This window comes from Phocoena phocoena, chromosome 9 (genome assembly GCF_963924675.1).
Source record: "Phocoena phocoena chromosome 9, mPhoPho1.1, whole genome shotgun sequence".
Taxonomy (NCBI): Eukaryota; Metazoa; Chordata; class Mammalia; order Artiodactyla; family Phocoenidae; genus Phocoena; species Phocoena phocoena.
The window spans coordinates 2,512,821-2,539,516 of NC_089227.1; the positions used below are offsets into that span (position 1 = coordinate 2,512,821).

Sequence of the window (26,696 nt, forward strand, 5' to 3'; positions counted from 1 at the left end):
GCCGCAGCTAAGCTCAGGGTCGGACCTCCGAGGCCAGTACACGCCCTCGTTAAGATGAGGCAGACTACGGAAACAAACACTTTTATACTTTTAAAAGGAAACAACAGAAGGAGAAACAAACGAACACTGATGAAAATGTTTACCCATCGTGGAGTTGGGGGCAAAGTACCTGGTTTTATAACTTTTGACTTTGGAACCAAGGCAATGTTTTACATAGTTAAAAAAAAAAGCAGCATTAAACTGAAGAGGAAATAAATCAGATCCACTTAACAAAAATCAGAAACAAACAGAGGAATGAACCTGAAGACGTGGCAGTTTGGTGGTGGAACCACGGAGAAGAATTACCTTAAGGTTGGTACTTTAACATGACCTGCCTGGACTATTCCTTAAGGATTAAAAGGGCTGCAAAGAAGTGTGAATTCAGTAGTACTGAAGTAATATTATCAATATTTTCATGATGTGATGTGGGGTACAGCAGACAAGTACAGAGTGAGGTAAAACAAATAAGTAAGCGACTGTCATCAGTAAGATTTTTCAGAGGAAGAGAAGAGAGAGACCATAAAATCAAAGGCGTACACACCCTGTAATTTTCCATTTGAACTGGCAATATCAATGTGAACCTGTAATCTATTTTTCAGTTTAAAAAGCCTATGTCCTAGTTCTGTCCACGGAAAAGACCTACCGATTTGGTTTCCAGACGCCATTTTCCACGACAAAGAATTAGGGCCCTTAAGAGAATGTGTCACACCAGAAAGCAAACGCTCTTAGTGTTGGGTCAAAAGAACTCAGGAACCAACTTGAAAGAGGCCTGCCCCATGGGACAAAAAGAGGGCCTAGGAAACATGAAGAATTTTAAGCTTGGATTGAAACAAATCAAACACATAGTATCTAAGTTCACCATGAGAGTTAAAAACCAAAACGGAACACCTCATTTGTAAGCACCGGAAGACGGCAGAACACCAAACCGTGATCCTGAAAACTGACAAAGAGAAAAACCAAGCACTTAGCTTACCTTTCCCAGAAAAACAAATACGTGACAAGGAAAAGGGTTTTAGCGAAGGAATAATAGAATCAGAAGACAATGACTCTGTGACCTCTAATGAAACAATAAACCTGGGCGGGTTCGGTGGCTCAGACCCTTCCGTGTAGGGGGCTGGGAGCTGGACTGGGGGCCCGGCTGACAACGCCAGACCCCCGCCCAGCCCGGGATGAGGAAGTGGGCAGTACAGACATGCAGCCCCGAAGCTCTGCAGAAGCCTTCTCGGAAGAAGGCTCAGAGTCTAACCAAGCCTCTGCCCACACTTTACAGGAAACGAGGGAGACAGGGGAACACAGTCAAAGAAACCACAGGTACACAATTAGCAAATGACCTACTTCTTCAACAAAGGAAAGATATATTAAAAAAAAAAAAGGAAAGAAAATGGAGTGGTGGGGAGACTACTATTATATTAAGGGAGACAGAGACACTTCAACCAGACGCCACGGGTCGATCCTGCTTTAGACCAACTACGTTTAAAGGACTTTCGTGTGTGTGAGCATGATGGGACTTCTGAGGACACTAAGAAATTCTTGTTTATTTTAGATGCAACGACGATAGTGCGGTTGTCTCAGAAGAAAAGGGTCCTTATTTTTCAGACACTCACTGAGATACAGTTACCGGTAAAAATTCCGAACGTCGGGGGTTTCCTTTAAAACAGCTCAGAAGAAGAAGGAAAAAGTAGAGGAAGAAAAGTGGGAAAAGTTAGAAGGAAGGAGAGGAAGGCAAAGAGGAGAAGAGGAGAAAAAAATAATAAAAATGTAGGAAGGGGAAGAGACCAGCTTAGGTGAGCAAATTCTGAAGCCGGCAAGAGGTAGACAGGGTTCCTCACCCTCTCCTCCCTCGTGAAGTTTTAGAGTTCCATGATAAAACTTTTTAAAGATGAAGGATTTGAAGAACAAAAGGACTGCTGTGAGTTGAGCAGCTCCTGAGAGCCTGTCTTTTGAGTAGACCCAGTGAGAGGCAGCCATGACAAGGATGGACCAGGGCATCCAACTAACTCGTCTGGGTCTCTTTATGTGGGGGTGGGGGGTGGGGGTGGAGGCATGACTCGGGCTGAGCTCGGGAGGGACCATGCCGCGGTCACGGTCACTCACATGTCTGCAGCCACACCCGGGGCAGCTTCCTCTCATTCATACTGATGCTGAGCCTGGCTGCCGGGTTTGCCTTGACCACGGGGGTGTCACCTTGAGAAGTGCTTGTGCACTGGGGTTGACCTCTTACCCTTGGGATCCCTGTGATGGCCATGATGGACCCAGGCTAACCTGCCAGAGACCTGTGCCCAGGCACCTCGGCACCCAGCCACGGCCAGCACTGGCCACCAGGCACGTGAGTTCTGCTGGCCCCGGTGGGAAGAGCCACCCAAGCAGCCCTAACTGTGAGAAACGATACGGCTTTGCTGCTCTGCGTCACTTAAGATCTGGGGTGGCTGGGGCAAAGGCCAATGATATAAGGCATAAAGCAAAAGGTGTAGGCAAGAAGATACGGTTTTCCACTGGCCCACTGCCTTACTGATCAAAAGGAAGCAACACGCGTTCCTCATCTGTTCGAATTTCACTAAGGAGGTAGGGAATAATTTTAGCGTCTGGACAGAAATGGACTGCGATCCCTCTCTCCACGTCGTGGCCGCGCAAACCCTGCAGCATCCTCGTTTCCCTGAGCACACTGCTCCTCTTCAGGACGAGGCTGCAACCGTTGCCCAGCCCCGCACCCCATGGCGGGATGCTCTGAGGAGCCGAGCCCAGCAGACCCTCAGCAGACGCCCACGCTGCCCGTCGTGTCCCTTACCCATCCACGAGCCCCTGCTGCTTAATGATCCGGTGTGACTCCTCCCTGGAGATCCTGCCGTGAAACCAGTGCTGTGTCCTGTGAATCACTGCGGGAAACAGAGAAAGGTGGGTAGCCTGGGGCCCACGCACAGCGGCTGCCCTGCGAGCTCACTCAGGTCCACACGGGGCCCGGATTTCCGCGGCCGCAGCTTTCGTGCTGCGCTCTGGGCCTGGACAACGTTGTGAAGCTCGGGGAGGGTTGGGAGCTCTTTTATTTTATTTATGTACAAAAATATCAGGCCAAGATGCCAGCGTTTACCTGTACTTAGGGTGGAAGGGTGGAGGGGGCTCTGGCTCCCAAGGATATTCATCCGCGTGCTTCGCTTCTGCAAAAGAGATCCCCGCGTTAGCGCTAGGACAGCAGAGTGACACAAGCAGCACGCCACCTGGGACACAGCTGGGGCGGGGAGCTGGCCGGGTGACAGGGCCCTCGACCATGGAATGACAGACACCTCAGTCCCATGTGACCACGAGGACAGACAGCTTACAGGCGGCAGTTGTTCAAAACAAAACCAGAAGCATCCCCATCCTAGTATATTTCTAAGGATTCCAGCATGGAAGCAGAGACGTGTTTGTCACACACAAGACATGGAGTGAAATTCCCAATACATCTTAGGAGAAAAGCACGAGATTTTCCAGGGAACTCAGGCAGGTCTGAACACTGGTCGTGGCTTTGGGTGCATTCTCCTTTTCTGCGCACTCTGAGGCCGAAGGAGGGGGAGGCTTTCAGAGCCAGAGCTGTGGGCTTGTGTTTTGTACACTGTCTTTAAAGCTCAGAAAAGCTTGGAAGTTGGGAGATATTCATCCATCTGGAGATGAGGAACTTGGGCCTCAGAGTAAAAAGACTGTCCAAGGCTGTGACGCTAGTTAGAGGTCGAGCCACACTCGGAATGCCTGGCCTCACGCTCTGCCCGCCCGGAAGACTCCAGCAGGAACGGGGCTGCGAGCCGGGGGAACCCAGGGCTCTGCTCCTTGCCCCTCCCCCCACGGGAGCCCAGGGACGAGGGTGGTGGGGTGGCAGGGTGCATGGAGGAGCCCAGGAGGGCCAAGGCTTCCTGCAGCTGAGAACTCACAGCCACCCACCCTCCCAGCCTCTCACCCCCTGACGCCAGCACACAGCCCCTCTTCTGGGGGCAGATCAGGCTTGGAGTGGCCACCGCAAGGGAGCCCGACCCGGCGGGACAGGGCCATGGCCTTACCCTCCAGGCGTGGCCTTCTTCCAGGGCTGCACTCTGGGCCTCAGCTGGGTTCTCGATCACTCTTCCCGTTTGCCCAGAAAAATCCATGGCCACAAGGGAGTTCTCAGAGACACTGCGCTGGAAACGAGAGGCCGTGAGTCCTTAAGATGCAGGGAAACCGCCAGGGAGCAGGTGGGAACCTTGGCACAGAGCAGCTGTGCCTGGGGAGGGGCAGGAGAGGACGGGCAAGTCCCTCCACCATCCCAGCTCTCTGAGGATCAGATGGAACGTTCAGTGCCGCAAGCGCCCCTGGACTAAAAATGGCTTGGGTTTTTCTCAAGAAGAACAAAGAAACGTTCCAGTCCTCTCGAGGTATTCGAAGGCCACTGGTGAGGCTGCCGGTACCCACAGGATTGGGACTGTGTGGTGTTTCACGGGGTCCCGAACGTGCACTACAACTCATCAAAGACATGGCAACGTCAAGTGCAAGCCAGCCCTCACCATCAGCCAAGTCGGGTAAGTTAGTTCAGGGAAACACAGGGACTCGTTCTGTGGGATAGTTTGACATCTAGGAATAGACATCGAGGGACTGTTAAGATCATAGTTGGAGAGGATGAAGCATTTCTGCACCTCCGGGAACTAAAGTCCATCCTGAGAACGCAAGATGACTCACTACAGTCTCAATTCTCACAGAGAAAGACCTAAGCGTCATGGTCAACAGCACCGCGGGTCCCACAGCTGAAATGGACAAAAGCGAAGGTGGGAAGGCGGCTCCTCAGTGGAGCTAAGAGCTGCTGTCGACATTTCTGAGCACGTGAACAGAGAGCCCTTAAATGGAGCCACCTACTGAGGCAACCCTGCGGGGAGACGTGGGGACAGGGAATCTGCTCCCGGCAGGCACGCTGCTGGGACGACCAGGTCCACCTTCCGGGAAACGCAAGGCGATGAGATAGGCTGGCTTCTCTGAAACGCACAAGCTCGTTCTGCAGCTTCTCTGGTCAGCCCCGTCGGGAACGAGGTGTCCACAGCACACGCGGACGCAGCAGCTGAGGAGGAACTTGGTTTGGGGGGCCGGCAGCTTTACTTACCACTGGAGTTGAGAAGGGGGACAGCATGGCCTTCCTCTGCTGAGGGATTCTGTAGTTCTGGTAAAGGAGCATTCCATACTGAAGGGGAAAGGAAGGCCAGAGTCAGCCACTGGGGGTGGGGGGGGGGCTCGGGAGCCCCCAAAGCCCCAGATGTGGCAAACCCACGGCCGTGGGGGGCAACAGTCATACAGAACGATGAGCAATCCCTGCCAACAGCCTGGTGAACTCAAGAACAAACACCCGACAGAGCACTGTCTCTGGGGCCTGCCACCACCAACACTCCATAGACAGTTACCGCCGACTGTCTTGGGATCCTGGGTGGGCAGGGAGTAAGCAGGGCAGTAACAATGTAATAACGATGAGAGAAGAACAACAGCCTTACTGAATGTTGCTACAGGCAAAGCTCTCTTCTAAGTGCTTTATGCTGCTCTTTTATTTAATCTTCTCCATTTTACGAAATATGTACTTTATCCCCATTTTACAAATAACAGAACACAAAGAAGTGAAGCAAGTTGCTCAAGGTCATGGTAAAGTAGCGATTCAGGATCTGAATGTACAAGCCTGTTCCCAAACCAGCGCTCTTCCTGACCACCAGGCTCCCTGCCCAAGCAGCTCAGTGGCTCATGCTTTATTTCCCCAGGAAATAAGCACTACGGGCCCTGCAAAGTCTCGTACACTCCCAACATCCCAACCTACGCTCCCCAATTACCCACTCAAACCACACAGAAGAGAAACAAGGTCAGGAAGAGGAAACTCAGGTATCAAGTGGGCTGCATCTTCCTCTTCACTGTCCTTTATGGATGTAAGCTCATTTCCAGCTTGAGGCCCTGCAGTAGTCGTTTCTAAAGTTAACATATTTGGAACACGATGAAAAGGTCTAACACAGGTACAACTGCACTCCCATGAGAGGGGAAGAGAGAGAACGGCTTAGAAGAAATGTTTGAGATAAGGGCCAAGAATTTTCCAAAGCTAAAAAAACCCCACCAAGCTACAGAATCTAGGAGTGGGATAAAAATGAAACAAAAACGAACAAACAAATAAACAAAACCACCCAGGAACATCATGGAAAACAGAGACAAAGAGAAAACGTTGAAAGCAACCGTAGGAAGACACACTTTACTTTCACAGAAGCTATGAGAGGAGGAACAGCTGACTTTTTAACTTGAATGATGGGAGTTAGAAGACAATGGGATGGGTGAAATGCAGGAGAAAATAACCTCTAACCAAGGATTCGACCATCAGTGAAAAGTTCCTTCAATAATGAAAATAAGATAAAAATATACCAAACAAAAATGGAGAGATTTTTGTTGCCAACAGGCCCATACTCAAACAGCTGCTGAGTGGAATTCTGGTCCCAGAGAGAAGAATATAGACTCAGGGAACAACAAACTGCAGGGGAGACCTTCAAGATGGTGGAGGAGTGAGATGGGGAGATCGCCTTCCTCCCCACAAATACATCAGAAATACATCTACACGTGGAACAACTCCTACAGAACACATACTGAACACTGGCAGAAGACCTCAGACTTCCCAAAAGGCAAGAAAGTCCCCATGTACCTGGGGAGGGCAAAAGAAAAAAGAAACAGAGACAAAAGCATAGGGACGGGACCTGCACCTCTGAGAGGGAGCTGTGAAGGAGGAAGAGTTTCCACACACTAGGAAGCCCCTTCACTGGCGGAGACGGGGGGTGGCGGGGGGGAAGCTTTGGAGCCACGGAGGAGAGCGCAGCAACAGGGGTGCTGAGGGCAAAGCAGAGAGATTCCAGCACAGAGGATCGGTGCCAACCGGCACTCAGCAGCCCGAGAGGCTTGTCTGCTCACTCGCCGGGGCGGGCGGGGCTGGGAGCTGAGGCTCGGGCTTAGGTCGGAGCGCCGGGAGACGTCTGGGGTTGGCGGCGTGAACACAGCCTGCAGGGGGTTACTGCGCCACGGCTAGCCGGGAGGGAGTCTGGGAAAAAGTCTGGAACTGCCGAAGAGTCAAGAGACCACTTTTTCAGGGTGCGCGAGGAGAGGGGATTCAGAGCACCGCCTAAACGAGCTCCAGAGACGGGCGCGAGCCACAGCTATCAGCATGACAACGGAGATGGGCATTAAACGCTAAGGCTGCTGCTGCAGCCACGAAGAAGCCTGGTGCGAGCACAGGTCACTCTCCACACCTCCCCTCCCGGGAGCCTGTGCAGCCTGCCACTGCCAGGGTCCCGGGATCGGGGACAACTTCCCCGGGAGAACACACAGCGTGCCTCAGGCTGTGGCAAGTCACGCCGGCCTCTGCCACCGCAGGCTCGCCCTGTATTCCATACACTCTCTCCCACACCCCCCGCCTGAGTGAGCCAGAGCTCTCTAATCAGCTGCTACTTTAAACCGGTCCTGTTTGAGCAAAGAACAGATGCCCTCAGGCGACCTACAGGCAGAGGCGGGACCAAATCCAAAGCTGAACCCCAGGAGCTGTGTGAACAAAGGAGAGAAAGGGAAATCTCTCCCTGCAGCCTCAGGAGCAGCAGATTAGATCTGCACAATCAACTTGATGTATCCCGCATCTGTGGAATACTCGAATAGACAATGAATTACCCCAGAATTGAGATGGTGGACTTTGGGAGCAACGATATATATATATTTTTTTTCCTTTTTCTCTTTTTATGAGTGTGTATGTGTATGCTTCTTTGTGTGATTTTGTCTATACAGCTTTGCCTTTACCATTTATCCTAGGGTTCTCTCGTTTTTTTATTTTTCATAGTATAGTTTTTACTGCTTGTTATCATTGGTGGATTTGCTTTTTGGTTTGGTTGCTCTCTTCTTTCTTCCTTTCTTTTTTTAATTACTTAAAAATTTTTTTTGTTTTTAATAATTATTTTTTATTTTAATAACTATCTTATTTTATTTATTTATTTATTTATTTTCTTCTCCCTTTTCTTCTGAGCTGTGTGGCTGACAGGGTCTTGGTGCTCTGGTCGGGTATCAGGCCTCAGCCTCTGAGGTGGGAGAGCTGAGCTCAGGATATTGGTCCACCAGAGACCTCCTGGCTCCACGTAATATCAAACAGTGAAAGCTCTCCCAGAGATCTCCATCTCAGGGCTACGACCCAGATCCACTCAACAACCAGCAAGCTACAGTGCTGGACAACCTATGCCAAACAACTAGCAAGACAGGAACACAACCCCACCCATTAGCAGAGAGGCTGCCTAAAATCATAATAAGTCCACAGACACCCCAAAACACACCACCAGACGTGGACCTGCCCACCAGAAAGACAAGATCCAGCCTCATCCACCAGAACATAGGCACTGGTCCCTTCCACCAGGAAGCCTACACAACCCACTGAATCAATCTCACCCACTGGGGGCACACACTAAAAACAACAAGAACTATGGACCTGCAGCCTGCGAAAAGGAGACCCCAAACACAGTAAGTTAAGCAAAATGAGAAGACAGAGAAACGCACAGCAGATGAAGGAGCAAGGTAAAAACCCACCAGACCAAACAAATGAAGAGGAAATAGGCAGTCTACCTGAAAAAGAATTCAGAGTAATGACAGAAAAGATGATCCAAAATCTTGGAAATAGAATGGAGAAAACACAAGAAACGTTCAACAAGCACCTAGAAGAGCTAAAGAGCAAACAAACAATGATGAACAACACAATAAATGTAATTAAGAATTCTCTAGAAAGAATCAATAGCAGAATTACTGAGGCAGAAGGACGGATAAGTGACCTGGAAGATAAAATAGTGGAAATAACTACTGCAGAGCAGAATAAAGAAAAAAGAATGAAAAGAATTGAGGACAGTCTCAGAGAGTTCTGGGACAACATTAAACGCACCAACATTTGAATTATAGGCGTCCCAGAAGTAGAAGAGAAAAAAAAGGGGACTGAGAAAATATCTGAAGAGATTATAGTTGAAAACTTCCCTAATATGGGAAAGGGGGCTTCCCTGGTGGCGCGGGGGCTTCCCTGGTGGAGCAATGGCTGAGAGTCCGCCTGCCAATGCAGGGGACACGGGTTCCTGGCCTGATCCGGGAAGATCCCACATGCCGCGGAGCGGCTGGGCCCGTGAACCATGGCCGCTGAGCCTGCGCGTCCGGAGCCTGTGCTCCACAACAGGAGAGGCCACAACAGTGAGAGCCCCAAGTACCGCAAAAAAAAAAAAAAAAAAAAAGAGGTAATATGGGAAAGGACAGTTAATCAAGTCCAGGAAGTACAGAGAGTCCCACACAAGATAAATCCAAGGATAAACACGCCAAGAACATATTAATCAACCTATCAAAAATTAAATACAGAGAAAAAATATTAAAAGCAGCAAAGGAAAAACAACAAATAACATACAAGGGAATCCCCATAAGGTTAACAGCTGACCTTTCAGCAGAAACTCTGCAAGCCAGAAGGGAGTGGCAGGACATATTTAAAGTGATGAAGGAGAAAAACCTACAACCAAGATTACTCTACCCAGAAAGGATCTCACTTAGATTTGACAGAGAAATCAAAAGCTTTACAGACAAGCAAAAGCTAAGAGAATTCAGCACCACCAAACCAGCTTTACAGTAAATGCTAAAGGCAGGAAACACAAGAGAAGGAAAACAACTATACTAACTAACCCAAAACAATTAAGAAAATGGGAATAGGAACATATGTATCGATAATTACCTTAAATGTAAATGGATTAAATGCTCCAACCAAAAGACAGAGACTGGCTGAATGGATACAAAAACAAGACCCCTATATATGCTATCTACAAGAGACCCACTTCAGACCTAGGGACACATACAGACCGAAAGTGAGGGGATGGAAAAAGATATGCCATGCAAATGGAAATCAGAAGAAAGCTGGAGTAGCAATTCCCATATCAGACAAAATAGACTTTAAAATAAAGACTATTACAAGAGACAAAGAAGGACACTACATAATGATCAAGGGATGGATCCAAGAAGAAGATATAACAAATGTAAATATTTATGCACCCAACGTAGGTGCACCTCAATACATAAGGCAAATACTAACAGCCGTAAGAGGGGAAATCGACAGTAACACAATCATAGTAGGGGACTTTAACACCCCACTTTCACCCATGGACAGATGATCCAAAATGAAAATAAATAAGGAAACACAAGCTTTAAATGATACATTAAACAAGATGGAATTAACTGATAATTATAGGACACTGCATCCAAAAACAGCAGAATACACTTTCTTCTCAAGTGCTCATGGAACATTCTCTGGGAGAGATCGTATCTTGGGTCACAAATCAAGCTTTGGTAAATTTAAGAAAATTGAAATTGTATCAAGTATCTTTTCTGACCACAACGTTGTGACACTAGATATCAATTACAGGAAAAAAATCTATAAAAAATACAAATACATGGAGGCTACACAATACACTACTTGATAACAAAGAGATCACTGAAGAAATCAAAAAAATACCTAGAAACACATGACAAGGAAAACATGATGACCCAAAACCTATGGCATGCAGCAAAGGCAGTTCTAAGAGGGAAGTTTATAGCAATACAATCCTACCCCAAGAAACAAGAAAAATCTCAAATAAACAACCTAACCTTACACCTAAAGCAATTAGAGAAAGAAGAACCCCAAAACCCCAAAGTTAGCAGAAGGAAAGAAATCATAAAAATCAGATCAGAAATAAATGAAAAAGAAATGAAGGAAACAATAGCAAAGATCAATAAAAGTAAAAGCTGGTTCTTTGAGAAGATAAACAAAACCGATAAACAATTAGCCAGACTCATCAAGAAAAAAAGGGAGAAGACTCAAATCAATAGAAGTATAAATGAAAAAGGAGAAGTAATAACTGACACAGCAGAAATACAAAGGATCAAGAGAGATTACTACAAGCAATTATATGCCAATAAAATGGACAACCTGGAAGAAATGGACAAATTCTTAGAAATGCACAACCTTCCGAGACTGAACCAGGAAGAAATAGAAAAGTATAAACAGACCAATCATAAGCACTGAAATTGAGACTGTGATTAAAAATCTTCCAACAAAAAGCCCAGGACCAGATGGCTTCACAGGCGAATTCTACCAAACATTTAGAGAAGAGCTAACACCTATCTTTCTCAAACTCTTCCAAAATATAGCAGGAACACTCCCAAACTCATTCTACGAGACCACCATCACCCTGATATCAAATCCAGACAAAGATGTCACAAAGAAAGAAAACTACAGGCAAATATCAGTGACGAACATAGATGCAAAAATCCTGAACAAAATACTAGCAAACAGAATCCAACAGCACATTAAAAGGATCATACACCATGATTAAGTGGGGTTTATCCCAGGCACGCAAAGATTCAATATATGCAAATCAATCAGTGTGATACACCATATTAACACATTGAAGGGCAAAAACCATATGATCATCCCAATAGATGCAGAAAAAGCTTTCGACAAAATTCAACACCCATTTATGATAAAAAACCCTCCAGAAAGTAGGCATAGAGGGAACTTACCTCAAATAATAAAGGCCATATATGACAAACCTACAGCCAACATTGTTCTCAATGGTGAAAAACTGAAAACATTTCCACTAAGATCAGGAACAAGACAAGGTTGCCCACTCTCACCACTATTATTCAACATAGTTTTGGAAGTTTCAGCCACAGCCATCAGAGAAGAAAAAGAAATAAAAGGAATCCAAATCGGAAAAGAAGTAAAGCTGTCACTGTTTGCAGATGACATGATACTATATATATAGAATCCTAAAGACGCTACCAGAAAACTACTAGAGCTAATCAATGAATTTGGTAAAGTAGCAGGATACAAAATTAATGCACAGAAATCTTTTGCATTCCTATACACTAATGATGAAAAATCTGAAAGAGAAATTAAGGAAACACTCCCATTTACCACTGCAACAGAAAGAATAAAATACCTAGGAATAAACCTACCTAAGGAGATGAAAGACCTGTATGCAGAAAACTATAAGATACTGATGAAAGAAATTAAAGATGATACAAACAGATGGAGAGATATACCATGTTCTTGGATTGGAAGAATCAACATTGTGAAAATGACTCTACTACCCAAAGCAATCTACAGATTCAATGCAATCCCTATCAAACTACCAATGGCATTTTTCATAGAACTAGAACAAAAAATTTCACAATTTGCATGGAAACACAAAAGACACCGAGGAGCCAAAGCAATCTTGAGAAAGAAAAAAGGAGCTGGAGGAATCAGGCTCCCTGACTTCAGGCTATGCTACAAAGCTACAGTAATCAAAACAGTATGGTACTGGCACAAAAACAGAAAGATAGATCAATGGAACAGGATAGAAAGCCTAGAGATAAACCCACGCACATATGGTCACCTTACGTTTGATGAAGGATGCAAGAATATACAATGGAGAAAAGACAGCCTCTTCAATAAGTGGTGTTGGGAAAATTGGATGCTACATGTTAAAGAATGAAATTAGAACACTCCCTAACACCATACACAAAAATAAACTCAAAATGGATTAAAGACCTAAATGTAAGGTCAGACACTATAAAACTCTTAGAGGAAAACATAGGTAGAACACTCTATGACATAAATCACAGCAAGATCCTTTTTGACCCACCTCCTAGGGAAATGGCAATAAAAGCAAAAATAAACCAATGGGACCTAATGAAACTTAAAAGCTTTTGCCCAGTAAAGGAAACCATAAACAAGATGAAAAGACAATCCTCTGAATGGGAGGAAGTATTTGCAAATGAAGCAACTGACAAAGGATTAATCTCCAAAATTTACAAGCAGCTCATGAAACCCAATATCAAAAAAACCACTCAATCCAAAAATAGGCAGAAGACAACTCAATCCAAAAATAGGCAGAAGACCTAAACAGACATTTCTCCAAAGAAGATATACAGATTGCCAACAAACACATGAAAGGATGCTCAACATCACTAATCATTAGAGAAATGCAAATCAAAACTACAATGAGGTATCACCTCACATCAGTCAGAACGGCCATCATCAAAAAGTGTACAAACAATAAAGGCTGGAGAGGGTGTGCATAAGAGGGAACCCTCTTGCACTGCTGGTGGGAATGTAAATTGATACAGCCACTATGGAGAACAGTATGGAGGTTCCTTAAAAAGCTAAAAATAGAACTATCATACGACCCAGCAATCTCACTACTGGGCATATACCCTGAGGATACCCTAATTCAAAGAGTCATGTACCACAATGTTCACTGCAGCTCTACTGACAGTAGCCAGGACATGGAAGCAGCGTAAGTGTCCATCGACAGATGAATGGATAAAAAAGATGTGGCACATATATACAATGGAATATTACTCAGCCATAAAAAGAAAAAAAATCGAGTTGTTGTAGTGAGGTGGATGGACCTAGAGTCTGTCATACAGAGTGAAGTCAGTCAGAAAGAGAAAAAACAAATACCATATGCTAACACATACATATGGAATCTAAAAAAAAAAAAAAAGGTTATGAAGAACCTAGGGGCAGGACGGAATAAAGACGCAGACATAGAGAATGGACTTGAGGACGTGGGGAGGGGGAAGGGTAAGCTGAGACGAAGCGAGAGAGTGGCATGGACATATATACACTACCAAACGTAAAATAGATAGCTAGTGGGAAGCAGCCACATAGCACAGGGAGGTCAGCTCGGTGCTTTGTGACCACCTACAGGGGTGGGATAGGGAGGGTGGGAGGGAGACGTGAGAGGGAGGGGATATGGGAACATATGTATATGTATAGCTGATTCACTTTGTTATACAGCAGAAACTAACTCACCATTGTAAAGCAATTATACTCCAATAAAGATGTTAAAAAAAAAAGAACAAATTGCAGTGTCTACATAAGATGCCACATCCGACCAGGATTCGAAAGGACAGCACAGCCCTGATGTGACCAAAACCTCAGCATACGGTGTAAGTCCTGGTTCTGTGACAGTTTACACAGCACTGAGCCTGAATATTCCTCAAAGCTTAGAGAAACTCATTTTTTAAAAAAATGTAGCTCAATTTCTCCTTCTGCGTTTTTGTCAATTTTAAGGTTTTTCTGTTTTTGCAAAGAATGTCCATTTCATCTTGTTTTAAAATACAATAGTAGGTGGATATGCATGTCTTCACTTTTCCCATTTTAAAAATGACTGGGTTTTACGTGCTTTCTTTCATTTCTACTCTCCACGTACTTCAATTCCCCCTTGTTTCTGTCTGTCTGTGTAGAAAAGACAGGTGTCTGTGTTTGCAGTTCACACAGGGTGGCCGGGGGTTGCTCACACACCACGCGGCACAGCGGGTGGGTGGGAGACAGAAAGGGATGGGGCAGGCGGGTCTCCAAATGGCTTCAGGGTGAGGTGTGCTTCAGGGATGCTGAGAGCGGCCGCTGTTTCTGAACAAACATCGAAACTGCACCCGTGTGCTAGTAACTGGCCTGCCTGCCAGGAGTTTCTGACTCTGCTTTTGAGTCAAACGGTGGACTTACTCTCCCTGGGCCCTGCGGCTGGGGCAGACCAGGCGAGCAGTCTGGACCTGGGCCTGTGAGTGGGAGTGACATGTGTCACTTCTGTGGATGGGAGACCCCCTGGCTCTGCCTTCCCTTCCCCGGCTGAGGTCATGATGGCGCCACGCCACCTGCCATGTCTGAGCTGGATCCGTCTTTGCTGTTAGAGCTGCTGAGATTGGATTTTTTTTTGGCATTTACCAATAACCTGAGATGCCATGTAATTCAGTCTTTTTGTCTATTTCACATATTGAGGAATTATCCAAAATTTTGCCTGAAGGGGGAAAGGGTTCTGCTACATAAAAATAAAATCTGGGAACCACTAGACTTGAGAGATCATCTTGCAGGGAAGAGGATGAGAGGGAAGGTCTATATCAGGGACTTTCATTCTTTTAGATTTCACAAAGCAATCAAATTTGGGGGAAAAAAATCCGTGACTGTCTTAAGGCTTGGCAACTAACTTGCCAAATAAGACAGCACACACACACACCAAAAATTAACCACTCATCTACCACCATAACACATTTTTTTATCAACAATAGTTTATAACATATTGTTGATAGAATGGTAGATCAGACCATCAGACTTCTGTACAGTTTATTTTAAGGTTAGCTAAGTAAAAAGGACACAGTCTCAGATTAAAGAATAAACCTGTTACCATGAGCACAATTAGCTTCATGGGAAGCTGACCGCACTGTCCGTATTTGTTTCGTTTTGCTACGCACTAGAGAAGATGTCTCCCCAACTTCTCAGTAGTCAGAGGACTGGCTTTTAGGGACCACGGGTCTGGACTCTGGGATCCAGAGAGGCCATGAGTTTGGCTGTGAGCGTGAAGGCAGGTGGCACCGTCAGACGGGAGGGCGGAACACACCTGAGCTATTTCCAAAGTTCTACCTGGGCTTCCTAAGAAGCGCCCCCGGGGAGGGCATGGAGTCTCGGCTGGCCCAACTCCAGGCGCTCTCTCCTCACCTGTACTGCGAAGGCCCCGCCTTCCCCTAGGTTCTCATGATGATTAAACGGGGTGACGTGAAGCTCCCTCCGGGCAGGTGCGAGCAGGCAGCAAACATCACGGTGTTATCACCAGAGCCGGGATGCTTTGCCTCTGCTCTGAACAGCTGGTCAGCACGCCCCCGCACCCACCGGCAAACCGTTCCCTGTTTGCGCTGCTTCTGGGCGCTGGACGCCCCCTCTTGGCCCCAGACTCCACAACGCCTGTGTGCCAGGGCTGAGGCTCCCTGGCTGCTGTCATGCCCAACATCCACTGTAACTGTCTTCTCCATGTCAAGTAATTCATTTCAGAATCCTGTGTGCTTTTTTTTTTTTAGCCTCTTTAAGCGGTTTAGACTTTTTTAAAAATTTTATTTATTTTTTTGGGCTGTGCTTGGGTGGCTTGCAGGATCTTAGTTCCTCAACCAGGAATTGAACCAGGGCCCCGGCAGTGAAAGCGCTGAGTTCTAACCACTGGACCACCAGGGAGTTCCCGACAGAAACCTGTATTGATGAAGCAAGACCTCGCTCTTGGGGAAGAATCTCTAGGGCAACTTAAGAAACATCTAGAAGGTGGAGGGGGTGGGAAGGAGCTGGTAGGTAACTAACACCGTTTTCGTACTCCTTGTGCTGTCCCTGTAGTCTTTACGAAATCATTTAGGAAACAATGGAATAGCAGGTAGAGGAACAAAAGCGGGTATTAGCCAGTTTTCTCCTCTGGAGGCTCGAGCTATCATTTTTTTAAAGGAAGTATACCAGTGTTGGTACTTCAAGGCACAGGAAGGTCTAGGTTAATTCAAAAGAAGGCCTTCCGCTCAAAAAAGCCCTGGGATTTCAATACCGTCCAAATTGCCCAATATCAGCCACCACAGACCTGCTTCCTGGACAGAGTTGGAGACAGTGGGAGGGCAGAGCTTTACACTTCAGATTCAGGCCCCGAGGTCTCCGATGTGCGTCCTCCATACAGGGACATGGCACATCCGACCCACTATTAGGGGGCAAGGGTGTCGGAGGGTTAAAGCTTGGGGAGGGACCTCTCATCACTCACTACAGACCACGAAAAGAGGCAACCCAACGTTTCCTTGGTCTGTAGCAGCAAGACCCCCCTCGGAGGCCGAAGAACCGGCCTCTGGAGATGGTGCAGGTCCCTAGTCCAAAGCCCCCCTCTGTGCCGTCTCGGGCTGACTCCGGCGCTGCCCATGACATCCGACAGGCAAGGGGGAAAAACGGTTTCAAAAGAGCGGGGAGGGGTTTCCCTGGTGGTGCAGTGGTTGAGAGTCCGCCTGCCGATGCAGGGGACGTGGGTTCGTGCCCCGGTCCGGGAAGATCCCACATGCCACAGAGCGGCTGGGCCCGTGAGCCACGGCCGCTGAGCCTGCACGTCTGGAGCCTGCGCTCCGCGGCGGGAGAGGCCACAACAGTGAGAGGCCTGCGTACCGCCAAAAAAACAGAGTGGGGAGGCCAACGCAGATACGGGAGTTTGGGTCGGTTGCCACTTTCATTCAACTCAACTTTTCTGAGCGTCTCTTCTGTTCCGAGCGCTAGGCCGTCCCGGCTCTGGGGATCTGAGGTTGACGCCCAGGCACGAGAACACGTAGAGGGCAAGAACTGGGAGGTGCGGAGAGGCGGCCAGGTCCCTGCAGCCTGCAGACCGGTCTCCCCGTGGAGGAGAAGAGACAGGCTGCGGACTGAGCCAGCGCTCACAATCCAAGAAGCTCGCGACGCAGCAGAGCCAGGGAAACAGGAGGCTTTTGAGAAGGTTCCCTACTGCTTCAAAGGGCGTTAAGTCCCCGGAGCAAAGCACATGCCGTTCTGGAGGCAACGTGTGGGTGCAAGGCAGGGGCCATCACACAGAAGCTGGTCTAACTACGCTTCCCCCCAGAGCAAGGTGGCTGGAGCCAGGGGCGGCTGCGGGGGCAGGGCGGGAGGAGACCTAGATGTTTGTAAGGGTTCCCCATTTCACGTGCTGGTGCTGGCCACTTGGTAGAGGCAGGAGGCCCCAGGGCGTGGCCAGCCAGGCCCCGCCCTCATATAGGATGGCGCTGTGGGATGTGCAGTCAGCTGCTCACTTAGGGACAAGGGGGCCATGGCTGCAACTGGATGGATCTTCAGCTTTCCCGGAGGCTCTCGTGGGGGCAGCAAGCATGCTGGTTAGCGATGGAGCTCTGGGGCCAAAACATCGGGGTTCTAGGGCTGACTCTGCCACACGCCAGTGGCCACGTGGAGCACAGCGCCATGGGCTTCAGGACTGTCACCTGTACCGGTCGTACGTGTATGTACAGAGCTGCTGTGAGTAGCAAATGAGGTCAGAGATGTGAGGCGCTGCCTGGCCCACAGCAGATACTCCAAAACGTCCATCACATTGTGTCAACATATACGGGGCACGCATCGTTAGCACTAATAATAGCCAGGTGTCGCTGCCACTGTGAGCTCGGCCCGCTTCCTTCCAGCGCCCGGTCACCTCATCACATTACAATGGCGCCAAAGAGGCCCCCGCCCTCCGCCCTTGTGAGACGGCATCAGAGGTGCTGCCACATCGCCACGTGTCACCCACGGAACACGACGCATTAGTACCAGTTCTTTTTTCATCTCCTTTTTGTTTTTATCCAAAATAGATAATATTTTTGCAGAGCAACAGAAAAAACGAAAAGAAAGCACTCAAATATATAAAACCTTGAAGGTCTCCCTCCACGTCTGCCCCATCTACACCGCAGCCTCCAGGCTCCCGTGAGCGGCCTCTGTGTTCCCCTGCAGTATCGTGTTTGCATATGTGCCAGTGAAGCTAAACACGCATTTCCATTCTCGCCCCACCAATGCAGTGACCTCTTTACACAACATTCTGCACTTTGCTTGTTACTTGCTAACAATACATCCTGGAAAATTTCCCACAACGGGACCCAGAGAGGAGCTGTTCCTTTCCAGCCGCAGGGGGCTTCTATGTGTGCACGTCCCTCAAGCCGGGGAACCAGCCCCCTGTGGAGGGGCACTTGGATTTAACAGCAGCTTGTCAGGGCGCAGCCGACGACATACGGTATCTTACAGCAACAGGGCATTTCTTCTTCTATTACAGAGCAGTAACATTTAAATGTACACCATTTTTAAATAATTATTAATGAATTAGGCTGTGTTGGGTCTTTGCTGATTCGTGCGGGCTTTTCTCTAGTTGCGGCGAGTGTCGTTGCGGTGCGTGGGCTTCTCACTGGGGTGGCTTCTCTTGTTGCGGAGCACAGGCTCTAGGCACGTGGGCTTCAGTAGTTGTGGCTCGTGGGCTCAGCAGCTGTGGCTCACGGGCTCTAGAGCACAGGCTCAGTAGTTGTGGCGCATGGGCTTAGCTGCTCCACGGCACGTGGGATCTTCCGGGACCAGGGCTCAAACCCATGTCCCCTGCATGGGCAGGCGGATTCTTAACCACTGCGCCACCAGGAAAGTCCCGTGTACACCTTTTTTTGTTTTACCAGTGACAAGACAAAAAATACAAAGGAAGATTCTGGGAGAGAGGAACACGGGTTGCCTCTCCAGGGAGCCCGTGGCATCTCCAAGGAGTATTCCGAGCTCAGCCTCCCACTGTCTCTTGATCTAAGTGACTCTGCCGAGAATCTTGGACCAGCTGGACCCTCGTTGAGGGTTGGGGACTTTTGCAAAGAGACACCCAGACCACTGCACGTGGTGGCCACAACGAAGCAAACACACTTCCCCCACAGGCCCCTTGACTTTGGCCAAGTTCGTCTTGTCAACTAACCTATAACTCATGAGGACTTTATGTACCTAAGGAATTCCAGACACATGGTGTGTGTGCGTGCAAAGGAACATTTTGTGGGACATCCAAGTGAGATGCACCTGCTGTGCACTGAGCTTGTACTGAAGGGCGTGTGACGTCATCTTGGCAATTTCTGTGAGATCACTGTCGGGTGCGATCCCACGTGAGGGTCCGGGCAAGACCTTTCTTTTAGAATCATTGTCAGGAGACACCAATTCCCTTGAGACTCTCTGGTGAGACACATGATTCGATATGTTTCCCTCATGGCCTTGGCTTTTTGAGAATTCGGGAGTCTGACGCTCCGTCAGGAAAACCATTCACCTCCTGATGACCTACATGCACACTCCCCGACTCGACGCCCCGGTCTCGACCTTTTTCTTCCTATTGGTTCTCAACCCCCACCCCACACCCAGGATACACTTGGTAACATCTGGAGACATTTGGGGTTGTCTCAGCTGCTTGGGGTGCTACTGGCATCTCGGGGAGAGACCAGGGGACTGCTAAATGTCCTGCAAAGCACAGGACGGCCCATTGCCTGGCCCCAAATGCCAACAGCGCTGAGGCTGGGAACTGGCTCTGGTTCCTCTAACGTTAAGGCTCTGTGGGGAGCTTCTGAGACTCTGAAAAAATGTGTGAGGGCCCCTGATCCCTGGAGCTGGTGATGGAACGTGGGAGGGTGACAGGCACTGTCCATGGAGAGGGGTGCGCTGACGCACGCGGTGACCGCAGGGGACCCACCTTAAGGAGCCTAAAGGCCGTCATCCAGCACGTCCGGCTCTGCTCGTCCTCGGCACACAGCAACCGCAGCTCCTTGGCCTCGTTCCTGACTCTGTTTGGCTAAAGGAGACGAAGGAAGACCCCGTGAGCATCACAGGGAATCGGACACACACCTTCCGTCAGGCAGGGCTGAGCCCACACACGGCAGGACATGCCGAGCATCACTCATGCCCTGCCGGTCACGGACCGGCCCCGGGCGGCTGCGGCCACTTAGTACTTAACTGAGTGGTCAGCCGTCCTCCCACGGGAGGTCCTGGGGGAGACAAACAGGAAAGAAACCACAAGGCGGGGGCGGCTGACGGGGCATCTAGCTCCCTGCAGAGAATGCTGATTCCTGGGAGGGGGACCTGTTCTGGGGTCTCAGAAGGAGGCGTCTTCACTTGCCTCCCAAGAAGACCGAGGACACAGCCGTGGGGAGGGCCTGCTGGGTGAGCCGCCGTGGGGAGAAGCCCCCGGGACTCAGGGCTTCTGGGGCATCTGAGTGGCCCCAAGGACGGACCCGTGGAAAGGCCCAGGGGGTGCGACCAATGTCGCCCCAGAGCAGGGAACCAGAGCAGGGCAAGCAGCGGAGGCAGGTGGTCCCACCCAGAGGCAGGGCCGGGCTGCGACGGAGGAAAGCCTGCAGGCATAAGCTTGGCGGGTGTCCACAGGAACCCTCTGACTGCAGGCCCAAGGGGCAGTGCTGGGGAGGACACCGGCCCAGCGCTCCGCCTGAGGAATCTGGAGGGGGAGCAGGGCCGGAACGACAGCCCGAGTCCGCTGACGCTGCGGGCGAAGCAGAGGCTGCGATACCCGGCACGTGGGCCGGGGGAAGGAAGCACCGGCCGCCTGGGCCCCGACGGCTCCAGCCCCTCCCGAGGCCACTTCCCACCAGCCTCCCGTGCACCTGTGCCTTTAGCTGGTTTGAAGTCAGTTCATATTACTTGTAACCAAAGAAGCTTCACCAAGTAAAGCAGAAGACGGCATTTTCGGATGGAACGGGCTCCTTGTGCCCTGTCTCCTCCGCAGGCTCAGAAGGCAGCCTGGCTGGGGGACTCGGGCTCGCTCACTGGCTACCCGATGTGGGCAATGGGGCCGGGTCAGTTCCACCCTGTGAGCACCTGCGAAGACCCAGGAAGACGACGGAGGTAGAAGCCTCAGTAGAGGGTCTCGTGCACAGTGGGTATTCAGTAAATATCTACTAGTGCAATGCCCAGCACCACCACAGCTTCGCCGACAGGGTAGGAGCGGGCCCCCCCAAAGTGTGTGTGTGCGTGCACGCACACGCACACACAGGCATGCACACGTATGTCTACATGTTTTTGTTCACATAGGTGTGTGCAGGTGTGTACATGGGAGCGTATGTGTGAGTTTGTGTCCTCATGCACGTGCACAGAGAGAGGGCAGAGCTGTGGTCGCCCCTAGTCTAATGTCCTGGGGATGAGAAGCCCACACAGAAGGTGTCAGCTCACTCGGTAAGCTGGAGGCCACCCAGTGACAGGCTGGCGGTCCCTAAGCCACTGGGCCCGTCGACGGGCATTGTTCATCACGGACTCTGCTTTTCTCTGAGCATCTGAGCTACTCAAGGACGGACACGTCATAAGCACACAAGAAATATTTTTATATGAATGAATAAATCTAGTGTGAAACTATGTTTCTGTTAAAAACAAACAAACAAACAAAAAACAGCACCCAAGAAAGGAGGTCCCTGGTTTAATTCCAAAGTGCCCAGCGGGAAGCTGTCTGGGCATCTCTGAAGGGCTGCGGATGGGGTACCTTTATGCAGAAGCCGTAGTCCGTGGGGGCACCGTACTGCTTCCTGCCAGCCATCAGGGAGAAGATGCGGCTGTCCTCCAGGTCGGCCAGCAGCTGCAAGTGTCTGGGCTCCTGCAGGAAGGTGGTCAGACTTAACGGGGGAGAACTTCCCAGCACAGCCAAGAGCCAGTGTTTCACGCCCCCGTCAACAGAGGGCAGTCTGTGCGTGCTCTCAACACCTCTCCCCTCTGACAGTCTACAGATTATACCCATCGTGTAGAATAAGTGCTAAATTAAAACCACATCCCGCAGCCCCGGCCCAAAACAACCCACCCTCCCAGTTCCCAGACAGAAAACGGTTACAATGTTATTTGACACTCTGCCAAATCAAAGCCCCATAAAGTGAAAACCAGAAGATCTGGAAGCTAAGGTCAAGGTTCGGAGCACACACTCAAATGCAGGACCCACAGCACCTTTGCTACGCTGCGTGGGCAGAGTCCAGCTGCGTCCGCAACCGTCCCACCCCCTCCGGAACTCCCCATCCCGCATCTGTTGACTGCTCTAGGCTACACGCGTCCCTGGGCTCAGCACCGATGACGATGATGCGTAAGCCACACGTCAGAGCTGGGAAATCAGGAAGTTACCCTCCCCACTGCATCTGATGAAGACCCCATCTGCAGAAGGGCGGCCGGCCACGCCCCTTCTCTCCTGCGGCCCCTCCCCTCCCTGGTGACCACGCCCACTCTCCCAGAGGCCACGCCCCCTCTCCGAAGGCTGCCCGCTGCTCTCCTGACTTCCCAGAGCAGTAGGACTGTGGTCTGATGCTGGGTCAGCACTTTCCCCTGGGGTCCCCAGCTCCTCCCCGCCTCTCTCCTTCGAGAACAGAAGAGACCGCAGCTCTCGGGTGTAAAAGCAAGGCCAAGGTCAGCTGGGTACGTTCCCACGGCAGGCGTCCTCAGACGTTACAGGAAAGAGTAGGTCAGAGGTGCAAAGACACCAAAGGAGACCCTGGCAAGGCCAGCCCACAACACCCCAACTGTCCTCGGAGGCGGGCAGCCGTCTTCCACCCCTCGCCTCCTCTTCCCCCTGGGGATGCGCACAAAACCACAATTTATTCCACGCAATACCTACAATAACATGTATTAGATTGCCATTAGGGTGGCAATAATCAATCATATATCCTGCGGCTAGCTTGGATGCCAACTTCCAAATTATAGAAACTAAGTTAGCATCTTTCAGGGGACTCAGGCAGGCAGGAGGCTCTGCTCCCAGCCCACAGAAGGGGCCCGGGCTGGCCAGCTTGGGGGTGGGGCAGTGACACAGCCCCGGGATCCCTAGGTCTGTGTCATCACCTGGTTTCCCAGGCGGGGCTGTGCACCAGGAAATCTGAGTTTAGCTGCTACACAACCAGCTTAATAAGTCACGAGCTGGGCGGAGCCCAGGGTGCAATTTAAAATGAAGCCCACGTTTACTCGGAACCCTCCCAGCCTGGTGCGACCGGCGGTCACGGCTTTAAGACTCACCTTTGAAGCTCCCTTTGTGGAGCAATAGAGGCCGGATCGCCGCAAACACACGTACAGCTTCTTCCACGACTTCCTTCCCAGCTCCTTCACGTGCAAAAAGCCTTGAATCTCAGGACAACTACTGGAGTTTAAAAAATTCTGTTGAAGAGCAAATTTTAAAAGTTAGATAATGCTGACATGAAAATATGGAAGCAGACATATTATCGGCATCGCTGACACTGGAACATTTTACGAATTAGTAAAATACTATTTTGGGGTTAAACTGAGTGTTTTCAAGTGATATTTTTCCTTTCAAAAGTCTTAAAATCCCCATCTAAATTGGGGTTCTAAAACATAATTAAGTGTTTAAACACACACAAGCAAATGGACTTCTCTAACTCTGACAGAAAACACTAAGTCATAAATCTCCTAATGCACAGTGTGTTTAAGCATCCTGCCTTTTATTCTGGTTTCCCATAAAAATCCCAGTCTGGCCCTCAGAGCTGGGGCAACAGAAGTGCCAGGAGCACCGATTACGAGCAGGTGGGCTGGGAGCAAGCATCCGGCCATCACTTTGACCGCGTGCCCTCCAGCGAAAGCTGTGTGTCCAGTGTCTGTCCAGCTCCTGGAACGAACACCCTGGTGACAGCCTGCTCCCCCGCTAAGTCCTCCCACCAGCCACATCTCTTTCTTCAGGGAAGGTAGGTGAGGAACCAGATCTGGGGTGACCCTCGTGGGTCCCCTACACTGACTGAGAGGGACACAGCTCCTCCTGCAGACGGTATGGGCCAACTGGGCAGGTCCCGGTGCCCCCGGGCAGTGCTTCTGGCACCTCAAGACATCACCGTGCACGTTCACCAAGCATCAAGCCGTCTCGGATCAGGCAACTAAAAAGCAGGAAACCACTTTACCCTCCTTGTGCACAGGCCACGATAACTTAGTATGACAACTCTCACCCAGGGTAGGCAGATGCTCTGAGTGGAGGGCCCAGGACACAGCACAGCGGCTTTCAGCTTCCAGAGGCAGAAACAAAGCAGGAAAAGGAGGGCTCAGGGCAGACTTCTGCAGGAACTACATTCGAGTACTTTCTCTTACATTCAGTGCCACCTGGAGAGTGGTGGCTGCCTTAGGGAATGGTTTATTCCCTTACTACTTAACGTGCCGTTAAGAGACACGTCTTTAGGGGTGCAGAGGAATATCCCGACTTCCCAGGACAGCATGAGGCAGCAGTAAGTGTGGAGAGGCACCCGATGGCCTCTAGGTCAGTGTATCCTGTTTCTAAGTGCTTGTTTTGCTTTGAAGGAGCCTGGCTACGTGCAGCTTTCCCAGGGAAACACTCATTTCTGGTGACTCTAAATTCCACGAGGGGCCAAGGCTCGTACATGAGTAACAATGCAACCGCTCCAAGTTCCTACCAGGCCCCCAAGACAGCCTGAGAGCTTCTACGCAGAGACTCCAGCAGAAGCCTCTTCTTGCCCAGTACCTGCAAAAGCTGGGTCTGACTGCCGTTTGACTGCTGGCACCAGGTAACCATCTGTTCTGGGAAGAAATTCTAGGCCATGGAAAAACAAAGATGTCAGAGGTTAGCTTAAGAGTGGGGAAAAGCATACTTACAGGTATGCCAGTACTGAAAACTTTCCTCCAGGTAAAATTATGTACAATTTGTATTTAAAATGACAGTGCTTTTGGTTCCTTTATCACACAATGGAAACACTGACTCCAACAAGCTGCATTTTCCCTTCAACGCTGCACCAAGTTTGGAGTGTCTGTGATGCCCACTATGACCCACGTCTGGCAGTGCACCAAGGCAGAGGGCTGCCGCGTGTCCTAACTCAGGGACACAGACGCGTGGCATGAGATAAAGAACCCCTGAAACTAAGAGATGCGCACAGAGATGTGAAGAGGCCTTTTCTGGTGCATCACCCAAAAGTAGTTACCAAATTTCTTCCTTTCAATGAAAAAGCAGCTAAACTATCAGAAGTTGATGCTGGGACCGCCCCCCCCCCCCCCCCCCCCCAGTTACTGCTGCTGTAACTCAGAATTAGGACTGGTGCTCACACCACGGCAGGTACGAGCTCCATCTTCACATCCCACAAGGCAAGGGCCCCGCCCCGCAAAAAATAGAAAAGAAAAGAAAAATCAAGGAGTAGCTCAACCCACCTGGATTTTGATTTCTCTACTGATTCTTCCCCCAATAATCCCAAAGTAATACTTGCTATTTGCAGAGAATAATGAGTTTTTATTTTGCTGAGTATTTGACTAAGTTACTCCTAGAGACTAAGCCCCTCTCCCACTCCAGCTATTGGGAGAAGGTGATGGTTAGCTCCGGCCAGAACAGAGACATTTAGTTAAGCATCAGATAGACAGTTTCAAGCCAGGATTGCTTAGTTAACTAGCCACTCAGATTCTCAAACCCAACTGCCACCCGCTGCCATCTCAGTTATTTTGTGACCTGCTACTACGAAACTCAAGTATAAACTGCAAGATTTCAAGAGTTCCAAACCCCAGACTCAAAAGAGAAAAGACTCACCGTGGGATTTTTGAAAAACTCGTATTTTGCGTAATTCTTCCTGAATAAAAATTGACTTTCACTTGCCATGGTGCTCTCTACCTGGGCCACCAGCTCATGGTCTTCCAAGCACCTTTCTGCAGAGGAAAAGTACTGTGTGAGATAAACAGGCAGAACCTTCAAGGCAGCCTCACAACCAATTACAAAATCTGCTTGACTTTTCTTTTCCTCTTCAAACTTCGTGAGCAAAGACGAGGTCAAGAACCAAAAGTAAATCGAAAGCTCTCTTTAATGTGTTACCTCAAACGCACAGGAGGTCTTAGGACACAGAGTACGAGGAACTCAGGTCAGTCCTAACTTTCATATACTTCTTCTCAATTTGGCATCAACAAAAGACTCTGCGCAGATGACTCTGCCTTTAAATTAAGAAGTGTCAACTCTTGGAAAGAACAGGGACTCTGATGACTGGGAAAATGTCCCAAGACACAGGACAGTGGGAAGGCTCTGAGCAAGGAGGACGCACGGGCGGGTGGGTGGGCGGTGGGGGGCAGAAGCAGGACGGCTTTGATTTCGTGAAACTCAGCTGCCTAGGAGGGTGTCAGGGCGTAACACGGGAGGGAGCGGGCTACCAGCAGGCAGCCCGTCCCCATGCCCGACTGTCCGCTGGAGCCCACGCTAATCACGCACACCCCGGAGCTGTTCTCACAGCGGGACCGTGCCGCTGGGAAGGACACACACGTGGCACAGCACTCGGGGAAGCATGCACGGACACACACACGCTTCGGTGCCTGACTCAGCAGCGGCATCACCCTGGGGCGGTGTTTCCCTCACAGTCTGAGCACTCTG

General features: G+C 49.6%; 1 protein-coding gene across 3 annotated transcripts in view; it reads right to left on the reverse strand.

Annotated features, from left to right (window-relative positions):
• The window catches only part of GRB10 (growth factor receptor bound protein 10), a 126,509-nt gene that overhangs the window by 8,599 nt on the left and 91,214 nt on the right, over positions 1-26,696 (reverse strand). For 2 of the 3 annotated variants that reach the window (XM_065884253.1, XM_065884254.1), the window contains 9 exons: positions 25,872-25,987; positions 24,825-24,893; positions 23,363-23,500; positions 21,861-21,971; positions 20,067-20,165; positions 5,132-5,209; positions 4,065-4,181; positions 3,125-3,191; positions 2,825-2,912 (listed from right to left, as the gene is read on the reverse strand). In XM_065884253.1, coding sequence (XP_065740325.1) covers positions 2,825-2,912; positions 3,125-3,191; positions 4,065-4,181; positions 5,132-5,209; positions 20,067-20,165; positions 21,861-21,971; positions 23,363-23,500; positions 24,825-24,893; positions 25,872-25,987 — 883 coding nt within the window. The remainder of the gene's footprint in view (positions 1-2,824; positions 2,913-3,124; positions 3,192-4,064; positions 4,182-5,131; positions 5,210-20,066; positions 20,166-21,860; positions 21,972-23,362; positions 23,501-24,824; positions 24,894-25,871; positions 25,988-26,696) is intronic. The other variant, XM_065884255.1, reaches the window with a different exon arrangement.